The following is a 27,557-nucleotide window of genomic DNA, read 5'->3' as shown; positions in this document are numbered from 1 at the left end:
TCGCTTATTTACCGCTATAATACCAGGCAAGCTACCGAGAAATGCATGAAATAGGGAAGGTAGGTGGATACTATAGAATGTAGGAGAGTAGAGTAAAACAACTGTTCTATTGAAAAGACAACGCACTTTCGGTACTCTAGAAGTATGTGCACCAAGATGGCGGACACCGGAACGTAGTATGTGTACCAGGTTAGGCCATAATTTTAGGCACAAATACTACGGGAGTCACTCGGCTAGTCCCCGAACTTGTAATATAACTAAAAAAGGTAAAATAAAAATAAAATTATGGCTTAACCCTAACATGGCACACACACGATGTTCCGGTGTCCGCCATTTTGGTGCACATACTTCTGGATCGCCGCAATTTCTCTAAGCGGCGAACTTTAGTGTAAATCCAAAATCAGAATGGACCAGTCCCTGGTTATCATGTTAGTACTTAACTTTTTGGCGGTTTGATTATACCGTGCTAATATACAGTTTCAATACAAACGTTGTGCAATCCAAGACCCAATTCTATATGCTATGGGTTACAAGAAATAGGAAACATAGTTATGAATAATTTTGAAAAGTTAGACTCAAAATAGGAATACTAGGAAGAAACATGTGTGCTTGTAATACGACCATGTGTATTATGTTTGAATTTGATGCTTCCGTTCACGTGGTTTTCTATGCATTCCATATCCGGAATACGTGTGTACGTTTTCGTGCACAGTCAATGCTGTAATATGCAGTGTTGGAAAAAATTCTTATGTGAAAGACAAACACATTGACCGTAAGGATTGTTATCGGTTAATTTCCTTGCAAAAGATGTCACCATAAAAAATGTAACATATCTCTTTCAGAGGTGTCGTAAATATTGAAATCCGTTTGTAACTTATTTAAACAGCGCCATTGCTTTTACGGAATAGTATTACGACGGTGCCACAGAAAAAAAAGCAACGAATTGCGGATATTGCTATAATTCAAATATTTAAGAGCCTCACCATCCTCCACGACACTTTAGTGGAATTTCTGAGTAAAATTGCGAAATTCAGTAAATGTTGTATTAGTTTCATCAGAACAACCCTTTGCATTAGCTTATGTAAGGTCTTTCTAATCAAAGATGTAATTTATCCGTTCACTTAGATATAATATTATCATACGATGCCTCCAAGACTCATCTGAGACGAGCAAAATTAAGAAGATGGTTCAATTAAACAAGTGAGTACAAGTGAGTTCTTTATACAACAAATTACAATTTAACACTGGCAATCACTATACACATGCTTTTCGTAATACAATACTACTATTGCCTTTTGCATTATTACTTTACTCCATTATTTTTACTTCTAACAGATTTCTTCACATTTTCCTCCTTATAACTTCTTTAGTTATGTTTCTATCATCGATCGTAACAAAGGTATGTTAGCAATCATTGCTTCAATAAGATTGCATCATAAGGATTGGAAGATATTTCTGGTCTATTTTGAAATCATTCAATTTTATTATAGTAAATAGGAATTATAGTTTATTGACAATTTGTGTCACTTGTGTAAAAAACTAAGTTGCAGCTTCTGCGTTGATCCATTGACGGTTAGATGGAAAGTATACAACTGACACGAAAATGTTTTGATGCTTCTTATTTTAAATGCTGTATATAAATCATTAAATTCATTTTACCTTCGTATGTCTCTTACTTTCTGTTACGTAGGTCCGCCTCTATTGTTACGTTCCTGTTATACCAATTGCTGCAATCTGCAGTTTATTTATCTGCTGAGCCGAGTTTAGCGAACATAAGTGATTTTTTAATATTTCAAAGGACAATTGGGCAGATATGAGGAAGAAGAGTTGGCATTTTGCCTTTATTCCTTAGGCCTACATGTTCACAAACTTTAAAAGGAACAAAGTACACATTGACAATCACAAAATTGAGTTTTATTGAGGGCAGCATTTGTTTTCGTGTATGTGCGTCCTGAGTTTTTTTCCCTAATAATTTGGCGCCGCACGATCAAAAAGTTTGGGAACCGCTGTTCTAGCCAAATATACAAAAATACTTTAGATTAACAATTATTGTATATGTATCATAAAATAAATCAATCATAATGTACTCATACATTACTATATATCTCACTTGTTTTTCAGTCCACATTATTTGTAATTGGCAACGCATACACACAAAATTACAATGGCAGCAGATGTCCGTACGTGATAGATGGGGGAAGTAAAAAATATTATTATCCAAGATTTATGGTTATGCTTATATTAACGGTCTGTTTATGTTTTCCTGACGTCGTGACGCTCGTTTATAGTTTATGGAAAATAGTTGGAACAACAAAAACAAAGTTCGACATTTCGTGGAAAGTTTGTATTTTGGTAAATCAATTCATCATATTAATCTGTGCAGTAAAATATTGAAATAAACTATCCGAAAACGTATCACAATTTTTTTTAATACTAGGGACTAGTATCGGAAATTCTGCACGCAATTGGACTGTCTTTCTTTGTTCTTAAAGTGATTCCTAACGTTGACGTGCTTCTCATATGTTTGATGTTCCCCATTGTAGCACTTGTGCCAGCTTTTATTAATTTGAAAACAAAATATTACGACCGATTTTGCATGCATGCAGAATTCGACGTCGGACAAAAGCCACAAAAACAAGAATTGATTTTTGGCGCAATTGCAGTGGTAAGTTGATATATTCTAATACAAGGGACTCCGCGTATCGGGCTTCAAATTTCACCGATTTTAAGAAAGTTATCTTGCATCACCTCAAATGAAGTAGAATAACATTAAATATAACACTTGCATTTTTAAAATTTTCAAAAATAATTAAAGGAATTGGCAGAGACGTAGAAGCGAATAATTTATAATCGTTATCACACCAGTTTTTTCGAAGTTTTTCTATTTAAATCAAATTCTCGAGCACTTTTTTGTTGTCAACGGATAATACTAACCATTTAAATTAGTGTTTGCTATAAAATTAAAACTGTTTTTTCAAGATGTTGCTGCCTATCTCCTATATTATGGTATGTTGTCTGGTGTATAAACAAGAAAATATCGATGAGGATTTTCCATATACAACTTTATATACCGCAATTTGTGAGTTACTAACCCTCTTTTTTCCTTGATGTAAAGAAATCAACGTAATTTCGAGATACAAACATGATTTTTCGATGTTGTGAAACTGGGCTCAAATATAAGTTTTTATTCCGCCGAAGCCTCTCACTAAAATAGCCACTGCACTTTTAGGTTTTAATTTAACAGTTATTTTAAAAACGTCTCCACAATTCTGTCTCCACCGAGATAGCAAGAGTACAAATTGAGAAATTATACAGGACCGAGTCAGAAACTTACTAATTATGTTACACCACTGTTTTAGCATTGCTTCTAATGTCTTGTCGTTATTGGCAAAACTTCGCTAATCATGATAAGCAATATTCGAAGATAAATGAATGTGAACGGAAACTGAATGAAGAAACGTTGGTAATCACTCTAGCAATCTCGTTCGTAAGAATTTGTGTCTTAGGTAGGATATTGTCCTCAACTGTCGTTTATTGAATGAATTTTTAGATTAAAATATCAACACTCAATGAGATTAGAGATTCGCCACTATCACTCTCATGTAATCTCCTACGTATGGCCATGCTATTATTTTGTCCACAATAGGAACATTGATAACGTAATAGATACCCAAAATAATTGCTATCAAATTAATCACATTTAAAATTTAAATTATTTTAGAAGTGCAGTTTAACAAACTTATAATATTGTGATTTCGTTGTTTTTCACAGTTTCATTTTCCTTCTTAATCCATTTTGTAATTGATGGAAATAGTGCTATAATTTCTCAAACACCACAGAAACTGTCGATTTACATTTATGATGAAATAAAAGTTGACGAAAGATGCTCAAGGTAAATATTATTCCTTTGACTAGATCTGGATAAAACGTACATCATAAGGACGATTTAACTGAGGCTAAGATCATTATTTCCCACCACTTGTTCATGGGATTATCCTTTTTTCGTTTTATATACACCAGGATCATCACATCACTCTGGCTGGCAGCTGCGACGCATTGCCTCGGTTCATTTATAACATTTTATCTCAGCAGTATGATCTGTCAAATATCAGCTCCCTTTGTTTATTGTTGGTTGCCTTCAATCTTGGCGATACCTGCTATGTGCGTCCTGGCTGCAGCATTCAATTTTCAGCACTTTTCCAGTGATGAATCGGATCTAATGGAATTCTTCGACCTACGTAAGAAAGTTTAATTGTGTGATTTTTATTTGTACAACTGAATTATTTTTATTTTTTTTTGCAATTTCACTATTAAAAAGTAATAGGCATTTCAAAGCGTAACCCCGAAGCCAGTTTAAATTTGACGCGACAACTAGTCATGTGGTCAGATTAATTAACTGCGGCTGATTGGGCCTGTTGGTTGTCGATCGCAATCTTAAGTAAAAATACGAGACACGATGATTGTTAGAATGAAGTCGGATTATTACACATAAACATTCCAGTACCAAGTTACATAAAATATATATTAAGAAAAATATTGAATATTTGAAAACGTATTATACAATAGCAATGTTATTTCTTAATATTATTACTATTTTTAAGTGAAAATTTTCTCAGAGTAAGGTCACCCGCAAACACTCAGAAGCAAAGGAGGTGGTTTTACGGTGACATGACATACTGACACTATAAAGAGCGATAAATTATGCGGTGGCACACATCGATTAACCCGAGATTTGACTAGCTTAGTTCAATATGCTTAGGAAACAACCATGCGATAATGAAAACCACATAACTGAAGTTATTATAGTAAAAAATGGGATAATTATTTTGTTATTTGGGTGCACTAACAGTAAACAGATAACAAGTTACTCTCAACCAATTATTAAGAACAAACATTTTTTTTAAATCTCTCCAGCAGGTTTATTACAGACAAGATCGCCAGCATCAATATGACAGCAATACAATACTTATTTATACTTTTCAATATATATATCATAGCAGTAATAGCACGCACTCACGGGACAAATATCTTTGATCACAGTAAAATCTTGAAATCTTTATAATAAACAGATGAAAACTACACTGATGTAAATTATTTCCTCAACTGGAAAACTGCGTACGAATTCAATAGCTCATACGAAATGCTGGGAATTACTACCTTCGGAGTTATATCAGGGTGCATTGGGATTTTCTGCATAATCGCTCACCTGTCGAACAAAGTTCATTTTAAAAGGTTGATCACTTACATTTATTCTTTCATTTATTGCATAAAATGTTGCATGCAAGGACATTGCAAGGCAGCTATGCTTTACCTTTCTGCTACTGTAATCAACTGTTTGACGAATAGCACTGAAGGCAATATAACAAACCACCTGTTTATGAAATTTTTTCGGTGTCAACTTCGACCTTTGTTTTCAATATGGCAGCATAAATACAGATGAACCAAGTCGGTTCCATTGGTCACCAGTGTCTCAATGTTTCGTTTTAGCGATTATTATGCAAAACCGGGATACGGAGGAATGTTCATAAGTGAGGAATTAATCTTGAACGGAATACGTTGCAGGTATGACTGTACAAACGGAGAATATTTAGCTTCTGGAATTTACGATTGAACAGTCAATTGACTTGTAAATCATTGTTGTAATTAGGGAAAAATTTATTTTTGTAAGTACCAAAGCAATCGTTGCCAAATTCTCAGTAGTTGATGATAAACAATCGCAGTAATCTATTATTTAGAAATTTTTCATAATTCTCTGAACTTGTCAGGCTCGTAGTTTTACCCCAAATTTTACTGATTTTAAATGTTACCACTGGGATTTTCTCAGACTAATTTCACCCAAAACATCTCATTAAATAGATATATGTATTTATCTTGTTGCTAGAACTGACAATCAATCTGTTACTATTATAATAATTATATTTTGTAATTTGTGCAAAATTGTCAATTTTGATTGTGGAGTTTCCAGATATCTTCGTTTGATTTAAAGCTGGATATATAATGTTTAATACAGGTACGGTCGAATAGGTACAGCAAAAGAACTTTCTCTGGAATATGTCCCATTCGTAAATGTATGTGTCACCATGTGGCATGAGACAGAACAGGAAATGACCCAGTTACTCAAAAGTGTCATGAGGTAACGCTAAGAATATTTTCAAGCATTTTTACTTAGCTTACCGTTATAGTTTGTATTTTGTTCGGCACAATTTTTTTTGCACAAACAGGTTTAAAAAAGTGTCAACATTCATACAAATAATAGCCTAATGGTAGTTACTTACGCCAAGCACATCTATTCTGAGTATGGCAAGACACTGGCCCGCGCAGGGGCCAGACATGAACCGCCATGTTTTTTGGAGAAAATGCAAAAAAAAACATACCAAGATTTCGGCGATAAAAATTGATTATTAAACCGCCTTTAATTGAATCTAACAATAAGCGAACTATTGTATTATATAGTATACCGGTATATGTGGCTACAGGTAACAGTTCTATTGAAAGATTCATGACATATGACAATAGAATTGATCTATTTGATAACAATGGATGATAGTGACTTCAAAAATAGAATCTTCATAATCGTTTTGAGGTAATAAATAATCGTGCGAAATCCGCGGTTCGGCGCATGAATTTCATAAAATCGAATACAAGTTATGTAATATGTACAGGCTTTATCAGCATGTGATTGAATTGGAAAAGGCAGACAAGAACTACTTTAATTTTGAGGTATGTCGTTCTTGATATGTAATTAACGGAAAAAAAATTGTTTTATTGCTTTTCATTGTGCACTTATCTTTTGAAATCATGGTGCGAGTAGAAGATTAATAGAAGCATTTATGTACAGGTTCAGATTTTTCTTGACGACGCCATGGAAGCACAGAACCTAAACACTGAAAAAAAGAAAATAAATGATTTTGCAAAAAATATTATAACTTTGATACCAAAACTAGCAAAGTAAGAAATTGTATACGAATGTTTCAATATGAATTTGTTAAAAATGCCAATGTTCTTGTGACGCTCAACTATAACTTGTCAGTCTAAGATTCACATAAAATTCTTATGACAGACTTATCAGTGCCGGATTTGCATTAGATAAGATAGGCTGAAGCCTTGACATTCAATTTCGAACTGCTATTCATTTATAGCTCGTTTTTAAATTGTGAAGGCTTGTTCTGGAATTTTACCGGTTCAATCATATTTAAAACTGACATATTCTTATTTTTTGCAACAAGGTTATTGATTCTTTTCGAAAATAAATATATTCTGTTTACAAGGTTAAAAATTTAATAATAAGTCAAATTAATGCTTTTTTTTTAAATTTGCAAAACTCTACCACTTCAATTTAACCAAATATACCAATTTATAAGAATTGACCAGTTTTTAAACCTAATAATCCCTTTATTTTTCGAAAAAGGTAATTAAATATCGATATAGACTATTTCTATACTGAATAAACTAGGCAGGAACGAATCTAAGAATAATCCGTATATTACAATAAAATCTAATTATAGTGTTTTATTACTAGTGATGTTTTATTTATCACCTCTCGCGACTAGAAATTGTTGTTATGCAGTCGGTTACCCTGTGACATGACGTTTTAGTACAGCTTCGGCTTCTTGTAGTGTTTTGAAACTTAACTTATTATTCAATCTATTTGGGGTATTAGCGTACGCATATTGTTCGTAACTGAAATTTGGAATTTTACACAATTACAAATTTCATTAATGATGACATAATATATTTAACATACTAACTAAAATCATATTATGTCGTTTTAATTGATTCCTGGAGGTTTATGGCGTGACTGTTGGAGAGGGGATTCACAAATGAAAATCGTCTAAAACCGGCCCTGCTTGTCATATTATGTATCTCACACTTTAATAAATTTTCGTTCATAAACATATTTCTAACGTTATGTAAATTGTATATTTCATTCAGTGAATTTGATGAAGGGTGGGGTCATATGTTACAAAATAGTTTAAGTGTGATGGAAACACCTTACGGGGGAAAGATAAAAATGAACACAGCAAAGGGATTGCCGTTTATCACTGTACACCTGAAGGACAAAAGGAAAATAAGGTGAAATAAATTGAAATATTTATTGTTTCTCCAATTACTTTGAAATAAGGTTGAGTCATGTGGTCTTTGATCCCCACGTATTGTGTATACAGCACTGAAGTGTATTGTATACAGTCATATCGCACATTACAAATTCTTGAAGTAAACTTTTACGCCATATTCGTGTCAGAAGAAAATCAATTGGTGCATGCATATCCGCCACGTGTTTTCAAAAGTACTTTTGATTTTTTCTAAGCTAAAAGATTTGTTCTTGCCTACAAATTGTCCTCTCTAACGTTGCAATACAATACCTCCTTTAGATTAAAATGGGGTAAATTCAATTTACGATATTTTTCCAGTTTTCACTGTCAATATGTCAATAGCAGTCATTTATTGCTCCTAGATCTTTGGTTTTTAATATTTCAGACAAGGTAAACGATGGTCTCAATGCATGTATATACACGCTTTAAAGCAACAAAGCAACATTGAAAACACATTTGTTCTGGCACTGGATGGTGATGTTGATTTCGAGCCGAAGTCTGTAATTTATCTTCTTGAAAGAATTAAAAGCGAAAACAAAGTTGGGGCGACATGTGGACGAGTTCATCCGATTGGTAAAAATTGTATTTACTGTTTTATTAGAGAAATCCGTGATGACTTCATACTTTGCATTCAATTATTTGAATGGAAATTGAAAAGTCGCCATTCTTGCACTACAATGTTCCTATTAACACAAACAAATGTTTGTAGTTGATTTTACGCAGGTAAAGGTCCCGTCGTTTGGTTCCAGAAATTCGAATATGCAACTGGACACTGGTTACACAAAGCAGCAGAAGACGTTCTTGGATGCGTTTTATGCAGTCCGGGTTGCTTCAGCCTATTTCGAGCAACAGCTCTCCTAAACGTGTTGAAAGATTATAGTAAAATTGCAAAGACTCCCCTGCAAAGAATGCAATGGGATCAAGGTAATGACTGGCATTAGCACAATATAACTAGTTCCAAGACTAATGGGTACAAGATTTCATCACACTAAATATCACCTTAAGAATTTATTTTTAAAACCATTTGTGTTGGACTTTTTCATCAAAGTACTTTAAAAAACAGACTGTTAAAATAAATATACATACCTAACAGCCATCAATCACTCTGATATAAACAGCGGAACTACGAATTTTAATGGTCCCTTGATTAATTGCATTTGTGATTTCTTACACAGCAGTACCGATTTGATTGGTACGACATAACGTTATTAATTTTAATACTAACACTTTTCTTCCTAAAAACAAAGGCAACTTAGCTCATTCGTTCCAGGTGAAGACAGATATCTATGTACTTTGTTGATAAAAGACGGGTATAGGATCGAGTACTGCGCCGCGGCAGAAGTCAAAACGTTTGTTCCAGACAACTTCAAAGAACTATTTAAGCAAAGAAGGTGAATACAGTATTATATAAAATCAACCGCTCGAGGCGGTCGCAGCATTTTTAAAAACAGCAATTTTTAATTTGATAAAACTTATCTTTCAGACGCTGGGGACCGTCAACAATAGCGAACTTGTATGATATCCTATACAACGCAAAACTGATTGTAAGAAGAAATGAAACCATTACATATTTATACATTTTGTTTCAGGTGAGAAACTCGTCAATACTCAAATATTATTGATTAGGATTAAACTTCTAGTTGATTAAAACACGTTATGCGTATCTTACAAACAGATTGGACAAATAGCTGCTTCGTTATTGGGGCCATCAACACTTCTTCTTTACGTAAATGTGACTTTACAATATGTATTTGGATTCAACTCAATAACAAGTTTACTGGCTTCATCGATACCAGTCGTGGGGTTTGTCATAATTTGTTACTCAACAAAATGTGATTTTCAAATTTCGGCGGCACAGATCTTGACTGTCTTCTACGCTATGGTGATGATAACTGTTCTAGTTGGAGTAATTGGACAAGTTGCAGACGGTAGGTTAGGAAAGAAACATATATATATATATATATATGTGGTGAAATTTTCAACATTATTAAATTTTATTCATAGTGAACAGACACTACTTGTTAACAGATTCTTGTTATTTATACTTCAGATATTTGGAACCCGGCATTCTTCTTTTTAATTCTTATGCTCGCAATATATCTAGTGGCCGGTATATTACACCCATCAGAAATTTCGTGTCTAGTGTTCGGCATACTTTACTACATTTGTGTGCCGTGTGCCGCCATATTCATTGTGGCTTATAGCAAATGCAACATTCATAATGAATCCTGGGGAACGAGAGAGAAGCAAATAATCACTAAAAAACAAAATCCGGTAAGTTTGTATAACAAGTGTGAAGATGAAATAAATTGATATGCTCCAATCAGCATTCCCCTCTGGCATGTTAAGTGCGCGTCAAATAACATATGGAGGCTACCAGTGAAACATCTCATAAACACATCAACACTCTCGCGATAGTTCGCAGCGCTCTGATATCAAACACCCCGTATGTGTGGTATGAACAAAAATCGATTGGCTGTTTATTTGCATCACTTGAATGGCTGTTTATTGAATCGACAGTTAATGCATATTGGGTTGCATGCATCTCTAGCAATTGGCTAATTCTGGTGATATATGCAAGTTACCAACCAATCAATTCCAATTGGGACTAAAGGATCTAATATTTCAAACGATATATATGTTCTAAGATGAACTCATAATTTATAGACACGATGTTTTTGTTACATAATGTGGCTTCAAGAGAATCGCGTGTTCTAAAGTTGATTCTATTACTTATAAGTATTACCAAGTCGTTCAAGGATGGCTTTGGTATGACGATCATATGCCATTGCAATTGAATAGTTACAATCTATATTTTAATTCATACAAATAAAGTATGAACAATAAAGTTATGAACTGTTTTTTTAAATATGATTCCAATACCAGGAAAGTATATTTCCATTGTATTCCAGAAATCGAATTACCAAAGCTACCTCCTATCAAGTGTAGGTAATGGAATCAAACGTTTATTCTGTATCACTACGGACATCGAATATAGTGAAGTTCCAGCTACTGATACAGAAGTCGGAAAACCAAGATTAGCAGATACATCGGGTAAAAATTATAACTTTTGTGTATTAAACGTTTGAGATAAAATTGAATTGGTGCCAACTAAATATACGTAATAGAATATTGCACATATCAGACCTATTATTTTAAATGTTTTATTTCACCAGGAGATACAAATGGAATGCAGAGAGAAACGACAACGGTATAGTTTGTGTAAATGAATCAGTATTATCATTCAACAATACATATATATATATATAATAAATTATATATAATTGCAATTCCGTATACAATATATATATTAATGGTCCCAATTTATAAAAAAAATCTTTTTGAGTAGTGGAATTTCATACTTTTAAATAAAAAAATCAAGCTAGTATGTTTTTTTGCCATTTTTTAAAATCAACATCATTAAGCTATTTGGTCTCAACAATACCATTTTGAAAAAAAACTAACGGACATTTTTAGAATGTTTCTGATTCTACAAGTCATTCCTGGACAGGAGACAAATTCTTTAGTGGAAGAAAATCAAGGTAATGCTCACATACTATATAAAATAGGTAGAAAAACTATCATTCCGAAAATGGAAAATCATAATATTTTAAATTTATATAAATATCTTGCAGTTATCTTGAAGATAATGAGCTTAAACTATTAGAAGATCAAGTTAAAAACTTTACCCCCGTTGACAATGACGAAGAAGAAAAACGGAAGCTCAAAATTGGTTTAAAAAAGTTACGAAATCGAATATGCGCTGGATTTTTCATCATCAACATAATATGTATTCTTCTGTCATTTTCTTTAACGTTTGTCCTGGATGATGTCGATATAACTCTGTATGACAAATACGGAAATCCTTTCATGGTGAGCTCTCAACATATTATTTGGTGTACTAAGTGGTATTCAAGTATTCACGAGAAATGTCACGAGAATAATTCTATTTGCAACCACACCAGTTTAATCCAGTCCTTTTAGCATGCGTTCAGATTTCTTTTATATTCGATAACCTGTACGTTCAGATGAGTTTGGCAAACAGGCAAATGATGTTGATTTGTTTAGTGTATCCCTATTAGCATAGCCTAAACGTGCAGCTTAATACTGAAGAAATTAAAATTATGTCTTTGAAATATTTAGTTTGATCCGATGGCATTATGTGTTCTGATATTTTTTGACATCATTCTCGTCGTTCAATTCGTCGCGATGCTTTTTCATCGATGGCACACTTTCCTATACCTAATGAAAGGTACGGGCCTATTTCTTTCCGAGTGGGTAGGGTATATATATATATATATATATTGGGACTTCTGAACTCTATACAACAAACTCCAAACGTAAGATGCTGATGGATTGAAAACGGTGCGTATGTAACAACAGTACTATTTAGGTGTTTGGTAAATTTCACCCAGAAAGGTTTTGATTAAATGATTGTCTATCTAAGATATCATCTTATATTTTTCAAATTTTTTTTTTTTAAGAAACATTTGAACAGCACGACTTCAACTAACAGGTGGTACTCAAAGAAACACACGATTCTCCGCCTACAGTGTCATTTCAGAATCATACATGGCATCATGAACCATCTATATCAAATGATACGGCCAATCATATCACAATGTACCAAAAGGTGTTTGTTAGCTTCAACAAAAAATGATTTGATCACATGTCCCAAAACTGTACCAACGCGAATATCATCAATTGCTTTCACATGTGTTCAACTGCCTTTTTCAATTCAATTGCATTTGTTGTTGACTACTTGAATATACTATCTGTGGTAACTAAAACATCTACCCGTGAATCTGTTTCCTCAGATTAATGATTTATTTTGTGGAAACGCATATAATATATAGCCTATATATAAATATTTTTAGCATAAGAAAATTACGCGATGTAAGTCGTGACTCGTGATGCTTTTACAAAAACGTCCGATATATTTCAGCAAGAAATGACACTTGAATATCTTATTATCGGATAATAAATATATTTGGATAAGTTTGCACATTTTATGTAACTTGATGGCAATCAGAAACGAAATTTTATTTTTATTCTGCTTGAACTTGTTCAAAACGTGATCTCTCGCTCCCAGCTGCGAAAAGAATTTTGGTGAGTGGAAAAGTTGTCGGTACCGCTCGCGTGCTATGAGCTGAATGTTTATCATTGTGACAAAAATGAAAGAAGATAGCGGTTGACATAAAACTACTAAAAAATTGTTTCTTTACCTCAATGGAAGCAGAATTGGTTTAGATAATTTAGATGGCAGACCACCGTAGATGTTGATAACTGCGGCTTCGCATGAATTTCAAAAAATATATTATATATATTTTTTTTTTTCGAAAAGCAGAGACTGTGACACAAATCGAAAGATCCATGGGTGGTGGCTTTGTAGAACTTCTTCGTTGTGAAACGCCGTATTCTTTGATTCCTCATTAGGTATGCGGGAACGAGTACCGTTATAATTGTAGTCTAGTGGTTTCCAACCTTTTTAGATCGCGGCACACTATTGAGCTCTTCAAATATTCTTGGCACACCTTTCAAAAATTATAAATATATTCTGCTCATAAAGCTATTTTTCGATAAAGTAATAAAAAACAAAGAAGATTAGATAGGGGAATTTTATATATGTAAATAGAACATACACTGTATTTAGTAACAGGTATATATATAGAACAATAATAGTGAATGTCAGTAGGACTGATGCGCCTGGTGCTTCTTTACTACTGCTGAAATTTGTAGACGAATGTGAGAGAGGCATACTCTCTTAACTCTTCATCCGTGTTTCTAAGTTTTTTTTATTATGTATTTATTTTTTATTCCTAATATTATTCAGGCAAGAGAATCCTAGCTCACATATATATGGGTAAGAGGTTGAGAATTGAGAAGAAGACTTTGATGGCTTTTTTGCTTAAAGTCGGATACTCTTCCATAACAGAAATAAAAAAAAAGGCGTTTGATGGCAGTTGTGCGTACTTTAGTTTTGAAGCCCTCGATCACTGAAAAGACTTCCTCTTCACGTGAGTGAAAATCTTTCCATATTTGTGGCCTATAAATCTAAGAAAGCTTTAAATTAAAATGCGCGTCTGTAAGTCGATATGATAACTTTTAACTGTCTATTGAATTTGGAATCACTTGAAATAAATTCAAAAATGAAATATTTTTGCGGCACACTGGTAATCATTCTGTGGCACACTAATGTGCCGCGGCACGGCGGTTGGGAACCACTGTTGTAGTCCATGCATCGTGAATTTGGTGCCTAACAACTGCAGCCCAAGCAGAAAGCACATCATGAAAAAGTAAACGCTTTTACACTCCGACATCAGTGGCATCTTCTCTAGTTGAAAGCAGGGCCTGTTATAAGCCGATTTGATCAAATTGAAAGAGCCCCGCGCTAGTTTGGATATCAGTGTTACACTCTGCACTACGCTTTCTCCAAGAAAGGGAAATTTGACGAAACAATTCTATTCGTCGTTTTGAACTCGGCAATACGGCAGAGGCGGGAATTCTTGCATTTAAAAGTAGGTCTAGCAATTAATTTCTGTCACTAAGCAGGAAACATGGATATATTTCCGACAATTTGCGAACTATACAGACGGACTGCAAGATCATACCCCTGAAAACCTTGGTCCATGGATGTGTCGCAACTCGCAAAACACATCCTTTAATTATAGCGGAAACAATGGCCAATCGATCAGCAATGTGCCAACGGTGAGGTTAAGCAGTCGCTCACACATCTTCTCAATCTGACAAATTTTCTAGTAAGATTGTGAACATTTAATAGTTTTTGTAGTGGACTAGTTTTCAGTTTCATTTTTAAAAAATTAGTATAATCAAACAACCAAGCCGCCATTTCCTTAGCGTTTTACTTTAGTCGCAGTAATCAAAAGATGAATGGTCGAATTTTTTTAAAACTAGCTGTGTATTTTGTGTGAATGGAAATATTGGAGATAGATGTAAAGTACTCTGCACGTCCAACTCGTGAAAATAGTTTCAAAAGAAGCATTACAAATTCGCAACAGTGAATTGTAGGTAGACTGAATCATAGGGTCGGGGAAACATCCATTGGACTACAATATTGCTATCTACCGCTCAGGGTTTAGCAGGTGTGAAAAGCAACGCTTTGACATTGGCACGATACCACAGAGAGGTTTTTTTGAAGACATTTTTCTGCGATGGCAGCCCTGCCAGATTGCGGACTTATCCACCCAAAGTAGCACCTAACCCACTGGTAGCTTATCGGTAATATCAATACGACACACGGAGAAGTTTCCTATCCATGGAAACCACTGCTGAGTCTGTAGGCCCACCAATCCCTTTTTGATCAAAATGCCAATCTCTACGAATGCCGCAAAGATCTACTTGACCGAAATTACCTGTCACGGGAATCACTAACAAGCTTATTCACCCCAAACAGTTTGCACGGCAAAACAGGGGACATGAAAGTTCGGAAGAGGTGGATGTTAACAAAATGCAGCCACCCCATGTCGGCTAAATGTATATTGGAATCAACGCGATATTGAACAGAACTGGTTGGACGTACGCGCGGCAGAATTACAAAACTCTCGAGCTACATGTGAAGCAGATCTGCTAAAACACCACAGACTTGCTTGTTTTAGCTTGAAGGCGATTGAGTCACTAATACAATTTTCGTTGAAACAGCAAAAAGTTATGTCCTCAATTGAATAAAGAGTTGCGTTTTTAATGCACAGCTTCGTTACATAACCTGAACCGCTCTTTACCGTGTGTATTCATCCCACGTGGTACCCGGAACATGCCCATGTTTAAAGAAGGTGCTTGGATTTGCAAGGTTCGTTTATCCTATTGAACGGAATATGCTAGCAACTTCTGATTCCCGCTATTTTCAAAGAATCATGGTTATCCCTGCTTTTAATATTAAGGTATCAGTCTTCGCATGGCGAGTCAGAAATACCTTTTATTAACCTCCATAACAGCTGCCAGAATTAACTTGGTGCGTCGGTGTGGTAAGCGTTAGGAATACGCTCGCCACCGCACCTCTGATTACTTTGCGTGGGTTCGCAGGTTCGAATCCCATGCGGGGATAGTTATGTGCGAGAGGATTGCTGACTGCTCGCCGCCGTAGGGTGGTCCACGTCACGTTCAATCAAGTCCATGCTTATGAAAACAAATAACTAACTAAACCCATACTGGCCGTGGTTCGACGGTTAAGCCGTCTTATCGACTTTCCTCTCCCCCAGGATAAATATGTACCGTAAATCTTACTAGAATCCATTGAAATTGTACACATACTTTTGGAACCCCGCACTTGTTAGATAATTGGAACAAACATTTTTAAAATGAAATCATATGGTAATAAAGTATGTAACGGCCAACAGCCCGTCATTACATGCCGATATTCAACTTTGTGCTCATAGCAACAACAGGAATATGTTTTGTAGCAACGTCTGTGTATATGTAACCGTTGATGTCAAACACCACATATGGTACACTAGACATCAAGGCTGGGCATTTTCGAATACCTGATGGTTTCAGAATCAAATCGAATAATTTTAGAATGCAATCTCTAATATTCCGAAGATATTTGAATGAACAGTTATTGTATGGGATTTTATTTTATTGGGCCCTCCAGACACAAATTTCTGTAAACATGGAATCCATCGCTCAGTCAGTTCGCAATGACTAGCCCTATAAAAGTCAGACAATAGGACCTGGCTCACCATTTGATTACGCCATGTTATGGGCTACATACAGCATACACAATCGCAGAATAGCACATCATCAAGATCCCATTAATTTGATTCGATTTAACCTTTCTCTCATGTTAGTCCATTTTTCACTTGCTTCCCAGAGTTCATCGGATAATTTTGAATTGCAAACTTTCAAGTCACAAACCTTTGATATTTCTTGACAGTCACTAATGAAGAAAATCAGATTAATAGTCAGCATTCATACACTTGTTTTAGAACATTTAGAAGGCCATTCAGGTTCCACATAAATGGAATTGATGTAAAACAATGTGGATATGCAGAAACTTATCCAAGAATTTCTGTCTCCCTTTTATCAATAATAATTAAAATTAAATAACACTCATAAATAGGCAACGGAGCACATACACAACCATCCTGTTAGTAAAACTTTGTCTCAAGGTTGGCTTCAACCCATTCAAAGGCAATAATAAGGCAACCCTGTCAAACATAACTTCATGAGCAATGTTTGACATAGAGTACACAGTACACTGCCAGCAAGAAGCCATGAGCGCTGTTTAGACTCGTAAAACAAAAATATACTTACTGAAAATAAGAACCAGATGTTTTTTCAAGTTCTGCTGCAACAGACAAATATATACTAGTTTGAGCAGCTTGTACAGGTGTTTTCATTGCAATCCACTGAAATGGTCCTGAAAACATGGGATTGATAAAAGAAATGAACATTCTGCTGTTAACTAGTGGCCAGCCCAGATTTAGTGTTTTGGCATATAATGCGTTTAATATCTTCTTCAAATGAAAATGACCAGCTTATTTATATTATTCCACAACTGGTTACGATTAACTGAACAAATTCATTCGTACAAAATAAGCTCTTCTAGCATTAAAAAAAATTATATAAATAATGGAAATCTCACTGTAGATGTGCATCCCGAGTGCATAGATAGGTGCTTTAGAATGTCTTCCAATTTGTGTACTAGATAAGCCTGTATTAACAGCATTAACAGTGATATTTGATTGCTTTCGTGACAGTGCTTCTGTGAACAACATAACTGCAAGTTTGCTCTGATAATAAAGTTGCGAAAGTTTTTCATCGTCTTCATCTAATTTAGATTTGTCGATATCATTGATATCAATCTGAAAATGACAGTATTACCTTGAAGCTGTTTTAAAATATCTTGATAGCTGTAACATTTTTATTTTACATGTGTATTTACTCACATTGAAATTTAAATTCCCCAAACAAATAGTTTTTAAGAGATGAAACATGTGGCATGTAAAGCAGTTAATACCCAATCGATCAGTAAATTCTAAATGTATGTAATGAAGAAGATCTCATTTCTGATTTTATATCACAACAGGCATACATCACTCATTTTGAAGAATATTTAGTCTGCTAGATTTGTATGAAAACATATTTTGGTTCTAAGATACAATACCTGGATATCTTTCTTACCTCTCCTTGTGAATATGCCTCTGATGACAAATTTATGACCCTGTCATTCGTCATTTTGTCCGACAACAGATGGGTTAAAAGAAAATGGCCTGGAGGATAAAACACATAATTTATTTAAATACACCATTTTCAGAAATGATGTGGAAATCAATATAGCAAAATACCTGTACAGCAATTCCATAAATTAGTTGACAATTAGGTAAAAATTTTATCTTGCCTAATTGAAATATTGAACTGCAGAAAGTGTAGGACATATCTTGAAGTTTTTAAAATCGCATGAGAAGGTACATTTACGGCTCAAAATAATTGTTTTTTCTTCAGCGGAATAATTGATGATTTACTGCCTAATTTTCTTCAGTTTTGTAACATAAACTCTCATGCTATTTATGTTACCTTAAAATGTATTTGTTCAACCAAAGTATGTGTTATGTTTTACCTCTGATATTGTGCTTAATATAAATATTGCACTGTGCACTATTGGCAACACTGGGCTAAACAGAGCTGATGGGAATTTGCCTTGTGTTGTCACTCCGTGACAATTTTTCAACTTTATTTTAATTATCTGATATATTTCAATAACTATTTGCCTCAAAAACTGAGACGTCACTTACTCACTTTGGGGGTTGGGCCCAATAATTTACCAATTTGGCAGTTGATAGTTGCTTGTTTTTCTTTCGTAGCCCTTCTAGAGATCTCGTCACTCCGTGACGTCACGGAGTGACATAAGTATGCAATTTTTTGAAAATATTATTTTTCTGTACGCGAAGTACTATAATATTGGGTTTGAACTGCAAATTCTTCCGCTTTGCCCTCTACTTACTTTGGATCTTACCCAAAATGAAACTTGAATGACATGATTGAATGGCAATGGCAACTTTTTTAAAACTATCGATGACCAAAATATTCGACCTAACATATGCCGGTTTTGACAATATGAACGAACTTATTGTAGACTACAATTGAAAAAATATGTAATCTGTTGGAATGGCAGAATAAATATGACAAAATGCATTGTTTTGCAATATAATTCGACATTTTTGTAAACATCACAAACAATATTAAATCTCAAGTTTCACATCGACATCTGGATTTTGGTATATATCCATTTATCGGGGTAACTCATAGGATGCTAAAAATATTGTGAAATGCAAAATAAATATGCGGTGTTTGTCAAAAATTGAAGATAATTCCAATTAGAAAACGCCAGTGCGTCACTCATTGTCACCAATAATTATTTTTACGTGACAAGTGACAACTATATCACAAAGCTGGAAATAGCAAAAATGATGCAATAACGAATTTTCGCAGGGACATATTTATCACTGTCTTCTTGTTCTGAATATGCAGACTAAGAAAACTGTGTTTGGGGCCTACCGATTCTATGTGTGCTTTGCAAGCAGATGCAAGTACTACCTAACAAGAAAGACTTCAACACAAAAGAAAATGCTTTTCTATGTTTAATAAATTAGATATCCAAATACCAAAAATCGTCGCATGGTGCAAATTTTTTTAAAGTGAATTGCACGGATCCTTTTAACGGATCCTCCAGATTCTGTATTTTGAATTGCCCATTCTTTGTCAAGTCACTGCAATAAGATTCCAGATATATAGGAGTGAAATAGTTATGTCTGTTTCATGTTGTCTGTGCAACATAGCTTTTAACTTAACTATATCGAGTATCAATAAAGTTAGTGCACTCGTTCAGCACATTAATATGAGTGACACACAAGCAGAACGACAAAAAAATATCATGTTTCCCAATTTTTGGTTTAAATGTTTTGTAATTACAAAACAAACAACCAATTTTGACCTAATACAACTAATTGTTCAACATTCTTAATAACATTTTAATGACAAGGATTTTTTGTCACTTCGTGACGTCACGGAGTGACATGCGACTAGTTCGGCCGTATAATTGGGCTGCTTCCTGAAAAATGTTTGTTGTACAATAAATTTTGCATAAATGTAGAGATTAATATCTCTAAGAATATAGAGACAAGTTATTATTATTGATATGTCATGAAGCTTTTGACGAAATTTGGTTGATATATTGCAGTCATTTTATGCATTCAACTTTTTGTCACTCCGTGACATCACTTGATTTGTCTCGTCGTTTGAAAAATATTTGGTTGAAAGTGAAAAGTGAATTATGGTAAATACATCAGTGTTACTGCTACCAATTGGCATTCTAAAAATAGCAAACTACCAAGACCTTGATATAGTAAAATTGATTAAATGTGTGAAATGTCACTCCGTGACATTTATGGAATTGCTGTGTATAATTTTCACAATTTCAAATAAAAATTAAAAATGACCTTGACACAATGAAAAACAATTATAAATACTTGCATATACCTAGATAGTTGACACCAAACTGTCTTTCAAAATTATCTTTTGTGCGAGGTGTTGTCTTTGGAGGCCTCGGTTTCATAACACCTGCATTATTTATCAAAACATCTATATGTGGTAGCTCTGTAAATAGAAACATTGATTATAGTTATAGGAATGTGCAGAATATTCATATATAAAATGCAATAGCAAAAATTTTCCAAATCTAAATTTTCACTCCATATAATCGATTATTGGCAAGTGGGTATGGTATGATGAATTTTGCAGAAAATATACCTGAAAAGTAGAAAAACGAAATGAGCATAAACAGCACAGCATAATCTAAACATCATAAAATAATCCACTTACATCCAAATTAAGCTTTGACGCTTGTTAGATAACCTTTTTCATTTAGTATAAAAGGACCGAACCAAATTTTCTGATATATCAGTTATGAGCTTTTACCCTTCCGTACATTTCCAGCAAATTCTTCTACTGAGTGTAAATCAGCCAAATCAATAAATCTGCAAACAACATTGGAATTTTCTGTATTCATTCTTATTTCTCTTGCTGCTCTTTCACATTTTCCTATATGACGACAACCCATCACTACAGTAGCACCTGAAAAAGGATACCCTATTTAATGATGATTCAATATAGTTCATCACAGATAATGTATAACTGTAATTAGTCACTGCACAACTGAGCAATTACATATAAAATAAGTCATTACCTCGTCTTGCAAGTTCCTCAGCTGTTGATTTACCAATACCAACATTTGCACCAGTTATAACACAAACTTTTTCTTTCATTTGCTCTTTAGAAGGACATTTTCTTCCACCTTTGTATTCTCTATAATTGTAAAAATAGTTATTTCACCTTTTTTACGGAGTCGCCTGCGATATACAGGTCATTAAATTTTATCAATTGCCTTTCACTTATCAGATGAATAGTTTGTTTTCATACCGATTACATACCAAATGTATGAAAATCATAAGCAGATTGGCTAGTCCTGGTACCGCACTGATACATAATGCTGCACAAATAATGTAATGCTAACACAATACAATTTATTTCGATAATTTAAAACACAAAACTCAATGAAAACAACAAATCAAATAACAGATATGCCCGAAAATGAGCAAAAATTGAGACTGAAGTTGATAATGTGTAATGCATTTCATTGGGGACTCATGAAGTTTCGTAACTAACGTACTTCTAGTAGGCGTAGCATAACAATTTCTTCACATGTCAATCCTAACCCCCACCTGACCCCACCATCCAAAAATTACGTCACTACGACATCACAGTGACGCAATAGAGCCCTTCAAACTATGCGAACTGTCATCCAAGACGCGCAGACGAGAACCCGAAATCGAACAGCCATTTCTCTCGTCGCAACGGTTCCAATAGGAGAGAGATCGATCACGTCAGTCAGTTCTTTATCGTCGACGCCAAGTCGCCAATGCCATTTCGGGCGATCGTACGTATATTTGGCAAGCTCTATGACTGTATGACGTGATGTTGTAGTGACGTAATTTTTAAATGGCGTAGCCAGATGGGGGATAGGATTGACATATCCAAAAATTGCTAGGCTACGCCCACTAGAAGTACGTTAGGTACGAAACTACACAAGACCCAAAGTTCGTTGGGCATTACATATGATGGAAAAGTGAGGCACACATACAGACATAGCTGAAGGAACTAGGCCTACAATAGAGTTTCCAGGCTTCATTCAAGTCAACGCATTTAGGTAGTTGGTCAATAATTACAAGTGATTAAAAAGAAAAATCAAAATTTTCATTGATTTAGGATCCTTGCAGACGTTGCGGTACTATCATACAGTCATACTGTCATAAGGGATTCGTTTTACTGACCACTTGTTTGTATTTCCCTTGAAAACCACAAGTTTTGCATGTAATAGTGCTGATATACCGGTAACCGTTACTCCGATCAACAGAGCAAATATTTTTAATTTCAACTTACTTGAGCAATATCACTCCTCCAGCGAGAGTAGACACAAACGACAATGGAAAAATAATGCGGTTGAATAAAGGAGTGTTGAAAGCGGACATCTCCGAGACTGAAACTGCACAATCTGTATTCAGTCAAAAGTCAATAGTACAATGCTACATGCAGCTTGATTGTGCCAGTGGCATAATGGTTGTATACATTAAAATGGCTCTCAAAATAAGCACCAAAACAATGATAAAGCGTAGGAATCGCATTCCCGGGGATAATTTTTCGGGGGCCAGGGGTCGAGGTTCATTCGTAATAGTCAAATGCTGAGGGCGCACAGGGTCGTGACCCCAAAGTCTTATATTAGTCTTATCATCTTCCCTCTATTAAAAATAATATATACAGTATACATGTCGTTGGTCGTAACACATAACCATATGTTCTTTCTTCTTATACTTATGATTGCAACTTTTTTTAGGCTTGTTTCAAAAGCGGTTTCACTGGTTGGCGTTTATAAACTGGTCCACATCCACATGTTTAAATCCATCATTTCAGTTCAAACCAATGTCATTGGTTCAAACTATTTGGCCTAGGCTACGGTACTTTTGTATCTGTGGCGAATAAAGGCAAGCTCAGCTTATAGTTGCACGTTTAAAGTTCCAAACATAAAACAGCTGTTGAAGGAGAAGCATCATCAGCAAAGGTGACCGACTACTTTTGTGCGCCTGGAACTCAAATCGAAGAAAATGTTGCAACCATTGTGCAAAACAACACCAGAGTTATAGATTGTGCGTCAACTCCAGAATTCTCCATTTTAAATTTGTGTATATCACGGAGTATTCAAATAAACTATCTATCTATCTGATGACTGTTCAAAATGCCTTAAATAATATTCAACAACATGATACTTTGTACCTCGGACTAGTGACAGACGGCAGTAACCATAAGGCTACAAAACTTTTTTCGATAGTGGTAGCCTGCAATATTATGACTGGAAAATGGTGGTTTGCAGTTTATGTTGCTTTGAAGTACCACGAATGAGAAATCTTTACCAATTGCAAAGGAAATTAAAGAAATAAAAATGAATTAGTTTGAGAAATGTGTTTCATTTACTGCCGATATCTGTGATACTAACTTTGGCGTATTGTTTTTTAGAAGGACAAGAACGTGTGTGTGCGTGTGTAGTATGTGTGAGTGTAGTATTTTGCGCCAAACAATTTGAACCAAACTATTTATATGCCTATAGCACTCTCTTGTTGGACTTGACAAAATCAAGTAAAGAAGGGAAAATGCTAGGGTTGCTTAATATAGCTCTGATTTGAAAATCAATGCCATAATCGCGGCATTCCATCTATATGCACGGCAGTTGAATAGGAAATGTTCTATTTTTTATTACATTACTGCAATTGCAAAGTCCATTATTATGGCATCCTATTTTATGAAGGTGCTTGTTTAAACGGCAATGTGCTGTCTGAAGTCAAAATTAAATTTTGTCCATTATTCGTGGTAATGGTAACCACGTGGAATCTGTCTTCAATCGAAGGAAAATTATCTTGTAATGAAATGCTTGGTCATTGTGTATAACATGTTGATCCCATTCATTAGCGCAGGATTGTTGAATTTGTGAATTGTTGTGTGATTGGGATAATCATTTGCCAAATCGACTTTCGCCGCTGATACTTTTGCTATTTTGTTGGCGATTTTGTTACCCGGAATGCCAGCATGTCCAGGAGCCCATAGTAATGTGATTTTGCGTTCTTGTTCCTGTAACTCAACAATACAAGTCTGAATATTTGAAAATAAATTACTAAATTTATCCGAGTTATTATTTATATAGCGTGAATGGCAGACATACCATCCGAAATGATAATCCATCTATAGTTATGTTTTGACCATGTGTGGGCACTATAGATTCCAAAAACTTCGCAATCAAACGAGGAACAGTCTATGTCCAGCCCTAAACCCATACGAAAATTATCACATGGGACATAAACCGCAGCGTCACATTTGTCATCAATAATTGATCCATTCGTATAGATATGCACGTGTGATTGATATGATTCATTTATATAATCTAAACATATAGCTTTTGTTTGGTCAGGCGTATACCAAGGGAAAAGTATATACGATAATGTATCGTCAATATCAATTTCATTCAAAAACCATGGAGGAATTTCTTTGGCTTCAATAATACTAATGTTCAAGTTGGTAATATATATCGAAAATCCTAGCAATCATACCAAATCTACGAAATGTTGAAGAGTTGGAAAATATCTCAATGCCATGAGTAATCGATGACTTCGTGGCGAGGATGGTCAACAAATGTTAGCAGTTTAGCTTTATATAAGAGACATAATTGTAGTCGTCGTATATTCAATGGCATTTCGTTGGAGCAAACTTGTAAAGATAAACTTATAGGCGTACTCATCAGCAGACATCTCGATTATATCAGTCAATTTACTTTTATTTACTAATTTACTGATATTAGATATATACCTGGTTCGGCAAATTTCGTAGCAGATGCGCTCTCCAGATCAACAATTGCAGCAATTTCTGATCTTTCTCCTCCTCTTTCTCTTACTTCGATCGCTCAAGAGCAAAATAGGGACCCAGAAGTACAGGCACTGTTAGCTAATCTAATGAGTTTACAATTAGATTTTGTTGATATCTCAGTTCCAGCGTTAACTTTGATTTGTTATTGTAAATTACCCAGTAAAAGACCAGTCGTACCTAAGAAATTTAGACAACAGATTTTTGATTCCTTGCATAACCTTAGCCGATATGCATGACCAAATATGAATTCGGATATTAGGAAAATGTGTCGAGCTTGTATACCTTGCCAGAAATCTGAAGGATTTCCTACTGTAATAACTACTGACCGGGGTGGGTGGTCAATTTAGAGGAAGAATTTCTTTATGGGCCAAAATGATAAAATTCTTAGGTCAGCATATATGCACTACAAGTTATCACCCATGTAGTAACGCAACTGCTGAACGTCCGATTAGGCAAATCAAAGCTTCCCTTATGGCACAATGTTCAAACAACCATGAGTGGTATCAGAATTTAAGTTTAGTTTTGTTAGGGATACGCTCGGCAATAAAATTAGATTTAAGTTTATCGGCTGAATTAGTTTACGGATCGTCGTTACGTTTCCCTGGGATTTTTTTTTTCAAACGATATTAATGAGGACATAAAATCATCTAATGAGTTTATAGCGCGTCATAGACAATTCGTGCGAGACTTGAGACCAACCAAAATCCCACAACATAGAAAAACCGTTATATCAAAGGAACTAAAAGATTGCACACACGTAGTTTTACGTGTTGATGAAGTTAAAAAACCCTTAATACCGCCTTATGTTGGTCCATTCCAAGTGTTGAAAAAGCATGCAAAATACTATAAAGTAGATATTAATGGTAATCGACAAACTGTTAGTATATATAGATAAAATTAAACCTGCGCATATTGAATATGGCATTGAAATACCAACTGAGCAGAGTACTGAAACAGCGTTATTATTTTTAAACAGGCCTGAGCCGCCAACAACAACGCGTTCCGGTAGAACAACTCGCCAGAACCGCCAGCATGATTACGCTTACTATTAGTTTAATATCAAACGTATGTATTATTTATATTGCTTTTCCTCTTAATCCCCCGAGCCCAACAGTATCAGTGAACTTCTGTGATCCTGACCTAAGGTAACCATCGCAGAATACTCCGTTACGGAACCACCGACTTGAGAAAAACAACCAATCACCCGAGTAGAATTTTGCAATGCCACAGCACATAAATTATCGTCAGCATATAGCCTACTAATATTACAGTGTATGTCTGCCAAAAATCTGTTACAGAATGGTAGGCGATTAGATTCTTTTTCGGTTCAGTTTATGACAAATCGAAATCTTATATGGCTGATCCTTCGACTCCTTTACATTGCCAAGATTGGGGGCACTCTTTCAAGGCTGAAAATATAGGTGATCCGAAATCAACCTCAGAAAATTCTTGGTCTAATAATAATGAAGTAGCATAATATGAATACAAGTGGCCAACAAGGACAACTGGGAAAGTTTTTAACGCACATTTGGCTCTTACTACAATTTATTACGACCATATTGAAGGCACTCTATTAGGTCCTTTTTCAGGATTGTCCACTTGTAGTATTAATTCGGGATCTTGTACTGTAGGTACTCAGACAAGTATTTGGAAAAATTACCCTTCGATACGTCAGGTGAAATTTACCGATTAGATTTTCCCGAATTGGGATCAAGTATTCACAAGTAGGGCTCATGTGGTGCGTATGTGCAACGATGTTTTGGTACAAAAACATTTTGCACGAATAATGGACTTTCATTTGAGACGCACCAATGTAACCCATTGACGGCCGCTGGATTCCTCAAGTCTAAATACCCAAAACTCAGGTATAGTTAGTTCCGTAATGGTGGATTCTGTTGCTAGCACGTTTACAAGCTTTATTCAGGAAAATACTGGCAGGATAACCGAGGTAATTGGCAATTTATCGTCAGAAATTAATTACCTCGAGTGTCAACTGGAAAGTATTTTAACCCGAATATATTTAATTACTTCAACACGACTCGGGAAAAAGTCGCGTTTCCAACCTTATACTTTTAATCGTATAATATTAACACGAATATTCCCGACGGCTATTTAAAGTAATGGATAAAAATCCGCGCAACATTTTTAACCGTGTTTCTATTCTAGTGGCGTTATGATTCTCAACGCCGCTCAAACCTATGTGTGCCTTAGGCACACGAAATCGCGCAATTTATAACGCCCAAAGAAGCGTTTTTAATCTGTCACGGGCCTCATACAACAAATTATTTACGGTTTTTTTTTTATTATTCTATATTGCCGCTTTTCAATGAAAAAATTTGCGTTCGCCGATATACTCCTTTTTGACTTGAAGCAACTCGTCGTCGATTATTGTATAATAACTCTCAGCCAATTCACAATTCTGGGCAAATACGAATTGAAAGTAAATATTATCGTTGTCGTGAAATAGCTACTTTTCCTGATTCT

The 27,557-nt window shown here is 34.9% G+C and overlaps 2 protein-coding genes across 9 annotated transcripts; one reads left to right on the top strand and one right to left on the bottom strand.

Moving 5' to 3' along the window:
- On the top strand, window positions 1-13,037 carry LOC120326013 (chitin synthase chs-2-like). 5 transcript variants are annotated; one of them, XM_039392218.2, is made up of 26 exons: window positions 1-1,200; window positions 1,336-1,399; window positions 2,122-2,352; window positions 2,438-2,665; window positions 2,980-3,079; window positions 3,360-3,506; window positions 3,772-3,892; window positions 4,021-4,238; window positions 5,070-5,232; window positions 5,488-5,562; window positions 6,011-6,133; window positions 6,663-6,720; window positions 6,839-6,948; window positions 7,933-8,073; window positions 8,479-8,666; window positions 8,817-9,017; window positions 9,364-9,484; window positions 9,577-9,682; window positions 9,769-10,021; window positions 10,144-10,367; window positions 11,006-11,147; window positions 11,270-11,304; window positions 11,571-11,635; window positions 11,729-11,966; window positions 12,237-12,345; window positions 12,578-12,748. In XM_039392218.2, the coding sequence occupies exons 1-26, from the start codon at window positions 1,184-1,186 to the stop codon at window positions 12,604-12,606; spliced, it is 3,507 nt and encodes a 1,168-aa protein (XP_039248152.2). In that variant the 5' UTR covers window positions 1-1,183; the 3' UTR covers window positions 12,607-12,748. The 5 variants fall into 5 exon arrangements, 4 of the variants coding, with proteins under 4 accessions (XP_039248152.2, XP_077967780.1, XP_039248151.2 ...); XM_078111654.1 differs by having other exon boundaries at window positions 12,237-12,458; window positions 12,578-12,715; XM_039392217.2 differs by lacking the exon at window positions 12,237-12,345 and having other exon boundaries at window positions 12,578-13,037.
- Window positions 11,732-25,241, bottom strand: LOC144422000 (retinol dehydrogenase 13-like). 4 transcript variants are annotated; one of them, XR_013475084.1, is made up of 9 exons: window positions 22,548-23,274; window positions 21,295-21,413; window positions 21,027-21,182; window positions 20,589-20,705; window positions 18,234-18,322; window positions 17,695-17,914; window positions 17,364-17,469; window positions 16,790-16,986; window positions 11,732-11,936 (listed from the first exon to the last, which is right to left on the bottom strand). XR_013475084.1 is itself a non-coding variant. In XM_078111657.1 (8 exons), exons 2-8 carry the CDS (start codon window positions 21,371-21,373, stop codon window positions 16,851-16,853), a joined length of 903 nt encoding a protein of 300 aa, XP_077967783.1. In that variant the 5' UTR covers window positions 21,374-21,413; window positions 25,017-25,241; the 3' UTR covers window positions 16,362-16,850. The 4 variants fall into 4 exon arrangements, 2 of the variants coding, with proteins under 2 accessions (XP_077967783.1, XP_077967782.1); XR_013475083.1 differs by lacking the exon at window positions 11,732-11,936 and adding an exon at window positions 13,064-13,627; XM_078111657.1 differs by lacking the exons at window positions 11,732-11,936; window positions 22,548-23,274 and adding an exon at window positions 25,017-25,241 and having other exon boundaries at window positions 16,362-16,986.
- Window positions 25,242-27,557: the final 2,316 nt, after the last annotated feature.

The sequence above is a fragment of the Styela clava genome, chromosome 4 (genome assembly GCF_964204865.1).
Source record: "Styela clava chromosome 4, kaStyClav1.hap1.2, whole genome shotgun sequence".
NCBI classification, from domain to species: domain Eukaryota; kingdom Metazoa; phylum Chordata; class Ascidiacea; order Stolidobranchia; family Styelidae; genus Styela; species Styela clava.
The sequence above is the reverse complement of the archived record's forward strand: the minus strand, read 5'-3'. Positions and strand labels throughout refer to the sequence as shown.